We start from the raw sequence: 14659 nt of genomic DNA on the forward strand, positions 1-14659 counted from the left end.
TACTGTTATTTGGGAACCTTGTTGAAATACAGTCCATATCCTTCAGCACAGGGCAGGTAGTTCTGTTTTTAGGTGTTGTCAAAAGAGGCGTAGTCTACCTGATGGCAAGAGAGCTGGACCTGATCCAGACAGTTCCTTGATTAGGAGCTGATGGACTGAAGAGAGTTTGGTCTCCCACCTGCCCACGTTCTGGCCACCTACCATTACATTGCTCTTCTCAGCTTCAGAATGACAGAGCAGATAAATCCTGCAGACAAGTCCTCCTTGGGTGAATGAAGACTGGAGGGAATGGGACAGAGAACAGAATTGTGTCCTGGTCAGCCAGATTTTCCATAGTGCTGAACGCTGACAGCCCTGTTTCCTCTAGCATTTGGCACCCCTGAATATTGAGCAGCATCGACATTCTGGTTGCCCAGAGAGGTGGTGGATGCCCCATCCCTGGAGACATCCCAGGCCAGGCTGGACGGGGCTCTGAGCAACCTGAGCTGGTGAAGATGTCCCTGTTCATGGCAGGGGTGGCACTGGATGAGCTTTGGAGGTCCCTTCCAACCCAAACTATGCTGTGATTCTGAGAGTCCCTTCTCCTTTTTACTCTGGGGAGCAGTGGAAGCCCAAGGGAACTGGTGATGCTCTGTCATGTGGGCATCACTGCAAAAATCCACCTTCAAGTCTGAAACATCTCATTCACTTACTGTCAGGCCTGTGCTCGAGCCTCTGAGCCTCTGTCACTCAGTGCCCAGAGTGACTTCAGGAGCACATCCTCACATCCTTTTTGCTTCTCGTGGCATGTGCCAGCAGCATGCTCAGCACAGCCAGACCTCTCAGCACATTGGCCTAAGCTTGGGCCAGGCAGGCATTGAGGGACGAATTAATTTCTTAAGGTTTTTTTTTTTTTTTTTTTTAAGGGCATTTATTGTCTGTGATCAGCCTGCCCAGGTTCTCACAGGATTGCATGATCATGGTCAAAGGCAGTTTGGCAGCCCAGCCATCCCAGAACTGGCCCAGCAGCCACAGGAGAGGTGACCTTCCTTGCAGGTCCAGGTCCTGCCCTTCCTATAGCCCAGCCTGCTCTTTAGGAGCACCGATGTGTTGCCTGTGTGAGCTCTGCCTGCCCTGCAGAGCCATCAGCACAGGGATGCTTTGCTGGCCCCTTCAAAGGGGCTGTTCAGCTTCAGATACAGGTTTAGGAAGCCACAGGTGCCTCAGGAGACCCTCCATAACTCAGCATAACCAAGAGACACTTCTGTACAGGAGCATCGCCTCTGTGTGTCAGTGAGGGAACACGCCAGAGGGGAGCAGCATTGCAAAGCGTCTTTATCCTTTGCTGCGCCTAGGAACCCTGTGTAGCAGCCAGTGCTTCCCTCGGTAGAGCTCCAGTGCCTTCTGCCTGCTCATCCTCATCCCTCTTCCTCAAGCGAGGAGCTGGAAGGGGCCAGGATACCAGCCAAATACTCTGTGGTGTTTCTTCCAGCCCTGATGGCTTGATGCAGCTTGGCATTGAAATGGCCTCTGGGTCTGGTACAGGGAGTATTTGGGAATATTGGCTTCTTGTTTTTGTTGCCTTATGTTGATTCCTCTCCTTTCTTCTCCCCTGCCACCTTATGTCCTGAGCCAGCTGTACGTAGCTGTGAACATGTTAGCTAAGGAGCCTTGCTAGGAAAACTCGGGCCCTGCTTTATCATCTGCCCATTGTTTGTTTGAAGCTGTTGATAAAGCAGGAGGTGGGAGTCCTGTCCTGGCGCTAAACAGGGCTGTACTCAAACACGGAGAGACCAAAAGAGACAGTCTGGAGCCGCCAGGTTGCCCTGAAGCTGCCTCCCACATATCTCTGTGCTGATGTTGGCTGAAGTCAGCGGTGGTCTGTGTGCAGAGGGTTCCCAGACCAGACCTCGAATGAGAATTGCATCATCCTCCTGCCAAACCTGCCCAGGTTTGATTGGCATCCTGATGCCGATTTGTTCTCTTATCGGCTTTCACAGGGGAACTCACAAAATACTTTTTGAGTGAGTTTGACCTTGAGCTCGCTGCCTTGATCAGCTTTTCACTTCCTACGGATGGAGATGCTTATTCTCCTGGGCATGTCATGGATGTTTTGCAGCATAACAGAGAGCCTTCTGAAAGGCAGGTTTGGGTGCTGCTTGCATTATTCCTGACCCTAGTGCTTTGTTCCCTGGTCCAAGAAGCCTGCTGTCCTTTCCACTAACATGTTGCCATTTGTCCTGCAGAAATCAAGGAGGTGGAAAAGCAAACGAGAGGGGACAGATGCCAACAACCGACCCATCAAAGCTGCTGGGAAAGTTATTATCCAAGATATTTCCTGCTTGCTGCCTGTCCACAAACTGCTGGGAGAGCTCTACATGTGAGTACGTACAGGCTGACATCCTTTCCCAAATGAGAGCAGCTGTCTTTGGCATTGCTGTGCTATAATGTGATCTTTGAATGTTTCTGTACCTTCTTCCTCTGTTCTTGCCTTGCTGCTTTTTTTGTGGTGTCCCTCTGTCTGTGAGAGGGAACTTGTCACCTATAAATCAAAAATTTGCGATGGGGTGTTGTATACAGAGTTTGAATTGTTGCTCCAGCATTATCACTGCAGATCATAGAATCATAGAATGGTTTGGGTTGGAAGGGACCTTGAAGATTGTCTAGTTCCAACCCTCCTTCTGCTAGACCAGGCCACCTTCTGCTAGACCAGGTTGCTCAGAGCCCCATCCAGCCTGACCTTGGACACTCCCAGGGATGGGGAATGCACAGCTTCTCTGAGAAGCCTGTGCCAGGGCCTCACCACCCTCACAGGGAGGAATTTGTTCCTTATATCTGATCTAAATCTCCTCTTTTTCAGTTTAAAGCAATTACCCCTTGTCTTATCACTACATACCCTGGTAAGAAGTTCCTCTCCAGCTTTCTTGTAGGTCCCCTTTAGGTACTAGAAGACCTTAATAAGGTCTCCCCAGAGCCTTCTCTTCTCCTGGCTGAACAACACCAACTCTCTCAGCCTGTCATCATAGCAGAGGTGCTCCCGCCCTCTGATTGTTTCTGTGGCCCATTTTTGAGTAGTCCGATATCTTCTTGGAAATGGTACTTCTTCGTATCAATCCCAGCTGGTTTGGAGCTGGACTTGACATGCAGCGTGATAGTGAAGATGAATAGTGGGAGAAGGACAGCCGTGACCCTTGAAAAACAGAGAAGGAAGGGATGGGATCCTGGCCATACTTGCAGGCTCATTGATGAGGAGGTTCTGGGCTACTCATTGCTGCCAAAAATATTTCCCCCCCCACCTCTCCCCACCTTCACAGGTGATGTGCCAACCAGCGCTGAGCTGTCTCCTTTCTTTTTAGATTGAATGTGAATAATATCCAGGAGACTTGCCAGAAGAATGCTGCCTCGGCGTTGGCTGTGGGACGGAGGGATCTTGTACAGGTATTATGCCGTGCTACCCTGAAATGGCTTGTGCTGTCACCTTGATAACCCAACAGCCACCTGGGTTCTGCAGTTGTTCTGGGAGTCTCTGGTTGGTGAACTGAGGCCAGCGCAACAGCCGTAGAGATGGTCTCTACCTCATTGACTCTTGGCGTTGAGAGATTCCTTCCCCAGGCTGTAAGCAGATTGTTTTATGCCCTTTGCCAAACTGAGGGAAGCACATTTTTCAGGGAATTCCTGCAGGCAAAGCAAGGAATGCAGCCTACTTTTGAGTCAGTAAATGGAGTAACTGTGCGCACAGTTGCCTAGCTGCTGTCAGCATTTTGGGAGGTGATTTTGTCTTATGCAATCGTTCCCGTTGTTCGGCATTCATCTGCGCTGGCAATGGGTGCTGACTGCAGGTTGCTTCTCCCCATAAGAGTCTCAGCCCAAGGACCCAGCCCCAGAACTAGTAATAGGAGAAAAATGGCTATTGTGGCCCAACCTTTTCCTTGTGATTAGTGCATCACAACAGGCAGAACATTTGACAGGACTCAGGAGTGCCTGAAAGCAACAGGAGCGGGCTGGCAGTGCCAGAGTGACATGTGCACCTCTCCTGAGCATTTGGCTCTTCCTAGACCCAGGCAGGGAACACGTGTAGGTTTACCTGGTCTCGGCAGAAGCAAATGCAAGCTGCTTTCTTGCTTCTTGGTGAGTTCTGCTAGACCAGGAGAGAGAAGGTAGGTCTAGTTCCCCTTTGTTTGTGCTTGGTCTGGCTGTCTGGTTTTCCTGTGTTAGACCGAACCTCAGGTAGAATAACTTCAGCAGCAAGATTTCGCTGAGATACCTCTGTTTCTTGCTAGCTCTTCTCTGTCCATTGTAAGTCCAGCCTGTATCACAGTTTACCTTACTCGTAGCAGACATGGAGGCTTGAGCTGCAGGTGACATGTGAGATGTGCTCTGCACCAGTGCGGGAAGCGGCATCTTTCCCGTTTCCGTTCTGTACTCATACTCAACCCTGTCCTTTTTTCAGTTTCTCTCTGGTTTCGCAGTGAGCAGCTATGGAATTACTGTTCCTGGCTGTTTTTTGTACTTGGAGCACTTGTTCTTTTCTTTACTTTTCTGTGTTGACAGTTCTCTGATTTCTGCTGTCTTTCCAGCACCGTGCTCCTTTTTTTCCTTTCCTGCTCTTTTCTCATGCTGAACTAGGAGCTTTGCTTTTCCCTGGAATATTCTAATTGCCCCATTTTGAAAGGCACAGCAGGAGAAACATTCCTAGATCAGTGATGTAGAGACTGAAAATGTGGAACTGTTTTCAGGGTAGAGGATGCTAAATGAAGGAGAAATTTCACATGAAATAGTTAAACTGTTGGAATAGAAATGGCAAACTATTTGTGTCTCTGCCGGGCCACGCTAGGAGAACAGAGGTGTTCAGTAACATTCATAGCTAATCAAAAGATACTTCTCATGCAAATAATGATTCACCAGTAAACCTTCTGCCACCAGACATCTCTGAACCCAAGAACTATATCAAATTTAAACCCTTTGAGGCTTGTGAATACAAAACGCACTAACAGGTCTGTTAAGCTGCCCTGACAGATCTGTTAGACTATAGACTATTCTTCTTCAAAGTTTAATCCAAACTCAAAGCAAATGGGACAGGGAAAGCTTTGGGTCTTCTGTGTTATTCTGTATGATTTTTGTGACATGGAGGCTGAAACGGCTTCCTGCTGCCAGGATTGAAAAAAAAAGTTTCATTATTATCTGTCTGTGAGTGAATTTGTGTACACCTATGCCCTGGGAGTGTGATTATTTCTTAATTGTAGCTTTGATCTTCCTTCCTGTCCACCAGGTTTGGTCACTGGCTATGGTAGCCACTGATCTCTGTCTTGGACCGAAGTCTGACCCAGATTTGGAGATACCTTGGGCACAACATCCATTTGGACGTCAATTACTGGAGTCCTTGTAGGTGTCTGAATGCCGGGGGGGGCTGGGGAATGATTGCTGAAGCAAAGCGCTCCATAACTATGTACTTTGTAACGCGTCATTTCAGACTCGGAGGACTTACTGCCACAGCTTTTTTCCCCTCTCAAGCCTGAGATACATCAAGAAGGGAAGCTGCAAGTGTGTTTGTGACATACAGGAGGCAGCATTTGGCCTCCCACCAAGCACCCAGGTCTTGGCTGACATTGAGCAATAGGCCGGGTGTAGTTGGGAGCTCTGCTTTCCAACACGCCCGCAGCGCCTGACTTGGAGATTTTGGTTTTCTGCTCCCCACCTCCTAAATGAGTGTGATGCTGCAGCTGGTTTGTTCACCTGGTTTGTTCACCTTCAAATTCCCTATTGCTGTGCATCGTTCCTCTGGTCCCAAAGCCAAGTGTGAGCTGCAAGTGTCCACTTGCCAGTGAATCTGTTCAGGAGGGGTCATAACTGATATTATCTGTTGATACACCCTGTTTGGAGGCCCAGGATTTGTGTGGTGTACTTTGCATGTGGTTGTTTGACCAGGCTTTTTCCTGCTCTGTGGCAGGGGAGGACAGGTAGTTTTTCATCACTCTGAGTCTTCAGAGCAATCCAGGAACTTCAGAACCATCCAGAAAACCTGTGGTGGGGTTTTACCTTGTGATCTAGATGCAGGATACTTGCTTGTAGAGGGCTTTGTCAAAAAGGCAGCATGGCTGGGCGTGAGTCTAATGGCTTTACATCCAGTTAAAATCAGTCCTGTGGACCTTGTTTTTGAGGCTGCACGAACTTGGGATAATAAGGCCATGAGCACTTCTGGATTCCCAGAGTTCCCATCCTTCTGCCTGTTAGGCCACGAGTGTTTCCAGAGGGAGGACTTGGCTCCTCAAAAGTGTGATGGAAAAGACAACCTAGTCCTGCAGATGCCTCCTCTGAGCAGTGATATGACCCAGATCAATTTATGCAACCAGCGTGAAATTAGTTGCCCTGGAGTCTTGATACTTTTCCCAGTGAACCATGCCCAATCATATACTATCTCTTTCATTTCCCAGGCTGGCTCATTACTCACAGCTCCACGATGTGCAGACCTTGGCCATGCTGTGCAGTGTGTTTGAAGCCCAATCCAGGCTCCAGGGATGCCCAAACTCCTATGGCCCCTTTCCTCAGCGTGCCTCCAACCTGGCCTCCCACAGCCGATACGTATGAGTGCATTTCTTTCCTGTTTGTCTTGAATATCTTTGACCATCTCTCATGTAGATGACATTATTTCCTCTCCTTTCCCTCTCAACAGCCAAGCTTTACTTCCTCTGGCTCCTGTTCCAGCATGTCAGATCCTGGACTTGGCACTGGAGGCTGGAGCATAGGTGGGTTAGACTAGATGATCTCCAGACATCCCTTCCAACCCCAACCAGTTTCTGATTCTGTGTATTGAGACCTGGCTAGTAAACAGAGGAATCTGCCTCCCTTCTGGCCTGGATTTTAGATGGCTCTGTTGGTGAGGAAAGAAGGTAATTAGTACTGTCTGTAATTGCAGATGTGCTCTGCCAGAGCAGCTTTCCAGGGCTTGGCCAACATGATGTGACTCCGTGGCTGGAAGTGAGCAGGGCTCGCAGTCACCGTGTCGATGCTCCCCCAGTCCTGCCCCTTCTGACTTCTGTAGCGTATTGCCTGACCGGGAGAAACTCTTTACAAACGCCCTAGGCATACCAAGCTAGGCCCCTGGATCACAGGTCGGCCCAGAGCCAGGAGCTCCCACTGATGCCTTTTTCCAGTTGGAGACAATTACAGACCAGTTTGTACTATTTTGCTTCCAGCCTGGCCATATCAAGCACTCGGGGCAACTGCCTCGCTGCTGGCTGGTGCTGTCAGTTTTCCACAGCCCTGGCACTTTGCACAATTTGAGGCTGTTGTCAGTGCCAACTCCTCCTGGTAATTTCCTTCTCCTTCATGTACCTGGAGATGGTTCCCAGGATTAGCTGCTCCATCAGCTTCCCAGGGATGGAGGTGAGGCTGACTGGTCTGCGGTTCCCTGGGTCCTTCTTCTTGCCTTTTCTGAAGACAGGAATGACATTTGCTTTCCTCCAGTCTTCAAACACCTCTTCCAGTCACCACAATCGTTCAACCATTATCACGGGTGACTTCATAGTGTCATCAGCGAGCTGGTTCCACAGGGTTCAGGGGAAAAAGCAATGCTGTGCTTTCACCTGTCATAGATGAACAGCAGCAGTCAGGAATGCTGGGTTCTCAGTGGCATGAATGTCCATGGGCATAAGGACATTTTCTGTTCAAAGACAGATCACCAGTAAGGGCTCCAGTGTCAGAGTTGCAGCTGTTGGCTGATTCCAAGCGATATAAATGACCTGGGGCAGCATCAGCCCTGTTAGCACCAAAGCTGTGACTTTTCAGTGAGATATCAAGGCATCTGTGACATAGGAAGAGCGGACGGTGGGGGTTAACGAAGTTGGTGTTGTCTTGTAGCGGTTATTAGCAGCCTTCTCCCTGCCCCCAGGGCAGCACCTGACATACAGAGGCCCCTTTACGTAACTGCAGCCCTGGTGATGACAGTCCTCCCTGCCCAGGGAAGAGGAGCCTGGCCTAATGGGGAGAACGTTCCCAAGAAAACTCCATGGGACTGATTGTCCAGATACTTTTTGTCTAAAGTGGAAGGCCAGAGGGGTTCCTCCATATTAGATTTCTCTGCCTGGTGATCCCCATTTCCATCCTGTCACCAGAAACGCAGTAGAAGCACTTGGCAAGTAGAGCTTGGCACGTAGCTTTCTAAGTCAGGGCAGTGTTTGTAGGAATGCAAAAGGTGATACAACCATGTCATAGAGAGGAGACTGAGGTGTGCGGACATGTAGTCTTCCATGTCTCCTTCCCCACCCCAGTTTCGCGGAGGTTGAGCTCATGAGCTCTGAGCTACGCTCACAGCCTTTTGATGCTTGCAGCAAACAAAGACACGGAGCAGGTGTCCACTCCCTGGTGCGAGTCTTCTCCGGATGACTTCCGCTATGGAAACCTAATGTATCCCGATCATCGCGAACGTGAGAAGGACCAGCATGAGAAAAACAAAAGGTAGGTTAATGCATGCCTTGGAGGTCTTCAGGGACGTGTGACTCTGTGCCTAGGTCAGGTAGAACTCTATAGCCAGGTCTCTGTTCCTGCCGTGAAGTAGCACTCCTGCTCCTAGACCCTTTCATTCAGGTAGTTGCTTGAAGAAACTTCATACTGCAGATCAGCTCTGCTGGAATTGCACATGATACATCTATAAGTGGCCCCAGCTGGTGGTCCACCCAGTCTTCACCCCCTTGAGCATAGCATTGCATTCAGCAATGTTTCAGCAAGACATGGGAAGTAATCTGCTGCTCTTCTAGCGATACGAGCTGGTGGAATAGCTGTCACTGGGAAGAGAATTGCAAATGGTCTGAGAGTCAGTCAGGTGGACGGCAACCCTGTTTGTTCCTCTAGGCTCCTGGATCCTGCCAACACTCAGCAATTTGATGACTTCAAGAAGTGCTATGGAGAAATCCTGTATCGCTGGGGCCTGCGAGAGAAGCGAGCTGAGGTTCTGAAGTTTGTGTCTTGTCCTCCTGATCCTCACAAAGGGATTGGTGAGTCCTGGCTTCGGTCTGCTCCTGCTGCCCGGGCAGAGTCACGGCTGTGCCTCGGGGGCTTGGGAACCTGCAGTCAGCAGGTGGGTGAGAAGTGTCCATCGTTCTGCCCAGAGGTTTGCTCTGCCAGTGAATTGCTTTAGTTGCTTCGCAACTCTGGGTGGAAATGAGGCTTATAGATGTTGGCCCAAGGGCTTTGTAGACTGTAATGTGTCTCCAGTGAAGCTGGAAATGTATATTTCCGCGAGCAATGGAAATGTATTTCTACACGAGCAATGTTGAGCTATTTATGCTAATGACTGTTCTTTATTCCCTCTGAACAAGAGCCCAGACATGCACTGTCTCAGTGTCTGATTCTGGACTGAAGTTTCCTTATTGTGCATGCATAAAATTGCAACATTTCTAACTGCAGGTGAACTAGCCAAGAAATAGGCAAATAGGACATTTCTTCCAGAGTATTTTCAGCAGCGTAGCTGCCCAGAATTGCTGCTTAAGGACAGTTGCTGAAATGTCTTCCTGCTAGGCCTCTGAGAAGAGAGGAGCGGGTGAGAGATGCCAGATATGCAGCAGTTGCTTGCTCAGCTCTTGATACCGTCTCACCTTTTCGCCAGGGGCAGCTCCAGGGGAGTAACTGGAATGAAAATTGGTGACTTTGACCACTGCTGTTGCCCCTTCATGACTAATAATCATGACACTGATACTGTGCATCGAATGTGCTCTGTGTTCACTCCATGATGAGAAACAAAGGCCGTTCTCATTTGCTCTTAGGTACACTTCATAGTGATGTGAGGCAGATGAGACCAGCGGGAAGCCTTCATCTCCATAGCGTGTGTCAGCATGTCAGAAGCTAAAAATCTGAGACACATTCCCAGCCAACAGCTGTTTAGCCATCAGGGAAATCCAGGGGCCAGTTTGTGCCCTGGCATGCTGATTGCCAGTGTCTTTGCTCCTGCACGGAGACGAAACTGAGACCTGCACAACACACTGTCCTCCCGCCTTGCGGCAGGATCTGTCCTGGGCTGACTGGAGTCAGTCCTCTTGGGCAGTGGGTTCAGGAGACTTGGCTGTCAAGTGGGGGGCTGCACACAGGGCTGCTTAGTCCATGATTCTGCCAGCACTGATTGCCTTTCTCTCCGTTTCTTTCCCGCCTCCCCAGAGTTTGGCGTGTACTGCAGCCACTGCCGCAGCGAGGTGCGCGGCACCCAGTGTGCCATCTGCAAGGGCTTCACCTTCCAGTGCGCTATCTGCCACGTGGCAGTGCGAGGCTCCTCAAATTTCTGCCTGACCTGCGGACATGGAGGCCACACCAGCCATATGATGGAGTGGTTTCGCACCCAGGAGGTTTGCCCCACGGGCTGCGGATGCCACTGCCTGCTCGAGAGCACCTTCTGAGCGGTGGTGGCAGGAGGGTGCCCCTGAACTGGATTTAATATTTAATTCCCAAGCCATTCGAGTTCTGCTCCACAGTGTCTGGAGGAGACGCCACAGGGAGCTGAAGCAGGATGTCCTGGTGGTGCGCTGTGGTGACATTTACAAGTGCTTCCAGTGTTCCTGCACTTCCCAGGTTGCTTTCAGACTAATTTGCCCAAACTCCCCATGTCCATTGCTGGCAATGGATGCCAGACCAGAAGAATTGCTCTCACCTGCAGAAGAGTGTGTGAATATTGGCCAGTCTCCATTGGGATGAGGAGGTGTCAAAAAGCTCCTTTGGAAAGTGCTCCCCTGGCAGAGCCAAGCTCACTCCAGTGATGTAGTGTCTTGCCAGGTGCTTCCTGACGGGGACTCAAAGTGAGCAAAATAGTCATTTTGCACAGTTAAAGCAGAAATAATTTGCAAGCAACAGTGAGTTCTAGAGGCAAACTGTAAACTGTGCTTGAAGAGCAAATAGTCTATGGGACTGTGCTCAGTTACTTTTGGAAGCAACAGGGTCCTTGTTTTGAACGGCTGTTTACATCGTTTAGATTATCCCATAAAGCAAAAGAGTGAAACCCTGTTTTTCAGGATTACTTCCTAAATAGCTTCCTGCTCCCTGGTCAGTACCTGTGCCTGGTGTGACAAGCCCAGCCGTGCACCTGAGGTCACTAGGATTAGTTCCTTTCTTCCAGCAGTTTTAGTACCATTACTCTTAAGATATCTCCCTCTCCTGCTCTGACTGGGTGATATAATGCACTTTAACTTGCCTGTCCCTGCCTTGTTGGTGACAAATCCTGGTGACTGGGAAAGGCATCTGCCTTTGGAGTTTGGGATGCACACGGTGTTTCCATGGATGGTGGCATCTGAAGGTGTTTCAGAAAACCTTTGCTTCCTTACTGAGAAAACTTAAGGAGGACACTTGCTCCATGCCAGTTCCTTTGACTGTTTTCTCCAGGCTCTTTGGAGGGCATCAATGAATAATTTGAGATTTGCTGCTGATGCACTTGAGTGATGAGGCTTCTGAGCCAGGGAGGCAGCAATTTCTAGGGGAAAAAAGGGTTTTGGAAGGGTGGTGGGATTCACAGAGGCAAAAGGTTTGTGCCTTTTCTCCCTGTGGAGTTTCATTTGGAGAATGTACTGGATCAATCAATCTGTTTGGGGCTGTGCCTGCTGGGCGCTCCCATCCCGGGGATGCTACTGTGCGGTTGTGTACACAGCTTGTGCCTCTGCTGAGCAGGCTTCAGCCTGAGCTTTGGTTTTGGGTAAACACATGGTCAGGGCTTAGCCTGCTGGTGTTACCCCACGCCGGCACTGATCCCTTCCTCTGCTCTTGCCTGCTGAGCAGGACCACGGGCCGTGCCGGCTCCTAACCTCTGCTCTAACTCAGGCTGCGCGATCCTGCTGTGGGATGAACAGATGGTGTATCTTAAACATTAAAACATTAAAATTATTTTTTTAAGTGCTGTTCTGACAGAACTTGGTGTCACTATGTAAGTTCTGCCTACCTTAGGACCTCCCTCTCCCAGCATTGCAGCCCACAGCCCTCTCCCTCCACCCCAAAGTGGGGGTCCCTCTCTGGACACCTGTGCCTGATGGTGGCAGAGCCCTGTGGTAGCTGGGGGGTCACCGGCTGCTGCTGGGACCCCCACCCCTGGCTCTCACAGCAGCTGCCTTCGTGCAGGGACAATGTGACAGCGTGTGGCACTGCCATGTCACACTGGCCTGGGAACTGCCCACAGGGCATGATGTGCCTCTTGCGAAAACGAAGCGGGGTGGTGTCTGAGCTCCCAGAGAACCAAACCCCACATCCTGCAGTTTGGGGCAGCCCCAGGCAGTGTCTGTGTCCCCAGAGAGCAGGCAGGCACGGTGGGTGCTGCAGTGTTTGCTGCACTGGCCCTCGGGCAAGGGTGCTCTCTGCCAGGAGCCGTGGGGAGGAGAGGGCTCCCGCCCTCTTCCTACGTGACAGCCATTCAGCTCGGAAGTATTTTCATTTCCATACTTGAATGTGCTTGTAGGTTGGAAGGAAAAAGAGGCTTGTTATTTAAAGATGACAGACCAACAGATTGCAGTATTTATGTGTGTTATTACAGTCCATTACAGACTATCTCTGCAGTATCTGAATACCTGCAAGCTGGAGGGCGACTGATGCTTCAGAGGAAGGCGGAAAAGCAGTTGCTGTGGCTGTTTGTGCAACCCTGCACTGGTAGGTGGAATTTCTTCCCGGACGCTGCGAGCATTTGTCTCACACCCCGCAGCGTGTGTGGTGGCGGCTTTGGGAGCGGTCTTGCTCAATGCAGAACTGGCTATTGCGAGGAAACAGGAATGGCTGTGAGCTCCAGGCTCACCTGCCTGGAGCTTTGAAAGAGGAGAAATGCATTGCAGTCATTTTGCTCAGTAACCCCTGTCTGGAATAAATGATCAGAAATGGAACGTGCTGCTGTGCTGGTGACTCACACCAGCCCCTTCATCTGCTCTGCCCCTCAGCTACTTGTCCTCTTACCCACCTGCTTTTTGGCATGACTTGGTAAAGTGCAAAAAGTTCTGGCCGAATCTCACTCTGAATCTCAGATTTTAGAGAAGGGAGCAGTGGCAGGGGTGGGAGAGGAGGCCAGCACTGCTTGGGCTCTTGGCACAGAACATGCCAGTGAGCACCAAACCAGCCCCAGTGCTGCTGCTATGGTCAAACCAGGCAAATCAAATAGAGCATCCAGCTGAAGGGCAGTGCTGTAGCCCATGGTTGGTTCTGCATCCCGGGCGCAGGGAGTCCCCTTCATGAGTTCTGCTGGTGCAGGAACTAGAGTCATGGAATTAAACTGGCTGCTCAGCACGAGGTAGGAGTTTGCTCTTCACATGCTGCGTGGGAAGGATGTGAAACTACTTGCCTTGGGGTATCACCTGTGCCACGAGTTTGCCAGTGCTCTAGGAGCAGCTGGGCACTTCCAGAGAGGGAACCTCCATCCCAGCCCCCACCTGGAGAGCCCTGCCTGTGCATCCCCAACCAGCAGCGCTGGGCAGCCGCTGCACCTCACACCTGTGCTCAAGCCCTGCCTGCGGCTCTGGCCTCTGCAGAGGAGGGTGCTGAGCACAAGGGGCTTTTGGTCTGATACTGAGCAGCTGCTTTGGCAAGGCTTGCTTCAGCTGCCTGCTACGCACATCCCCAGGACTGCTGCAGCTGCATCCACGCTGGCTCTACCAAGGATGGCTGGAAGAGAAAGCTCCCATGCCAGCCCACGCTGTGCCCTCGAGGTCACTGACAGCTTTTTAAAGCATTTTTGTGCTCTGAAAAGCTAGCGGGGGCGTAAGGAGTGTGAGGTGCCTTCCCTGTCCTCGCTGAGGTTCTCCGTATGTGGAGAAGGAAGTTCAATTCCTAGTGATCAAAGTTTGGCAGAGATACGAGGGATGAAGATATCAGCAAAGGTGCCAAGGAAAACTTTTCCTCGTGGATGCTGCTCCTTGCAGTGTCTGTATCAACTCCTCCTCTGCATCCACAGCCTCATTAACCCAGCGTCAGCCTGTGCCAGTGCTGCGGGGCCCAATCCTGCCCAAAGCCCAGCGGCGCATTCCTGCCGTCTCCCTCGCGCCGTCCCCAGCACCTGCCTGTCTGTCTGGTGGGTAAACCAGTTCAGGAACTGATGAGCCAAAATCACTTGACTGCTCTGGTTTCAGCCAAGCTGATCATCAGCCGGCTCCACTCCCCAGTGCTGCTCGCCCTGGGGGCTGGCACAGCACAGGGACAGTGGGGCACAGGGACAACAGGGGGACAGATGGCCATTGGCAAAGCTCTCTACAGCCAATTTGGTACTGTTATGGCAGCTGCTGGGCAGCTCGGTTCCCAGCACCATCCCTCTCCTGCTGCCACCAGCGCTCGGTGCATCCCTGCTCCCCTGTCCTCACTGCAGAGCTGAAGGGTGGCTTGTCCACCCTGGGGACACCCTTGTCCCTTGCATGGGGGACAGAGCCCCACTATGCAGCCCAGGACACCCTGTAACAAGAGGAGATGAGGTGTCAGCTCACAATGGGCTCACCGATGTCCCTGAGCCCTGCTGCAGCTGAGCTGGGACAGCAACTCCCCTGCGTTCGGGAGGGGACGGTGAGACCCACTGGTACAGCCTGTGCTGTGCGGGGAACCCCAGGCTGGCAAAGGCTGGACCTGTCCCTGCCCTGAGCTGGGACCACGGGTGAGACCCCAGCCCGGCCCTTTGCAGAATGTGGTGCCCAAAGGACGTGCACGCCCCGAAACTCAGCCGAGCAGTGCATCCCCCTGGTTCCTGGGCCAT

General features: G+C 51.2%; 1 protein-coding gene across 1 annotated transcript in view; it reads left to right on the forward strand.

The window, feature by feature from the left end:
- Positions 1-11858, forward strand: part of WDR59 (WD repeat domain 59) — a 48181-nt gene extending 36323 nt beyond the window's left edge. Inside the window, exons 19-26 of the mRNA XM_065848599.2 lie at positions 2226-2359; positions 3336-3417; positions 5249-5361; positions 6411-6558; positions 6650-6722; positions 8307-8433; positions 8827-8969; positions 10126-11858. Coding sequence (XP_065704671.1) covers positions 2226-2359; positions 3336-3417; positions 5249-5361; positions 6411-6558; positions 6650-6722; positions 8307-8433; positions 8827-8969; positions 10126-10361 — 1056 coding nt within the window. The 3' untranslated portion in view covers positions 10362-11858. The remainder of the gene's footprint in view (positions 1-2225; positions 2360-3335; positions 3418-5248; positions 5362-6410; positions 6559-6649; positions 6723-8306; positions 8434-8826; positions 8970-10125) is intronic.
- The last annotated feature ends 2801 nt before the right edge of the window (positions 11859-14659 follow it).

This window comes from Patagioenas fasciata, chromosome 13, assembly GCF_037038585.1.
Source record: "Patagioenas fasciata isolate bPatFas1 chromosome 13, bPatFas1.hap1, whole genome shotgun sequence".
NCBI lineage: Eukaryota > Metazoa > Chordata > Aves > Columbiformes > Columbidae > Patagioenas > Patagioenas fasciata.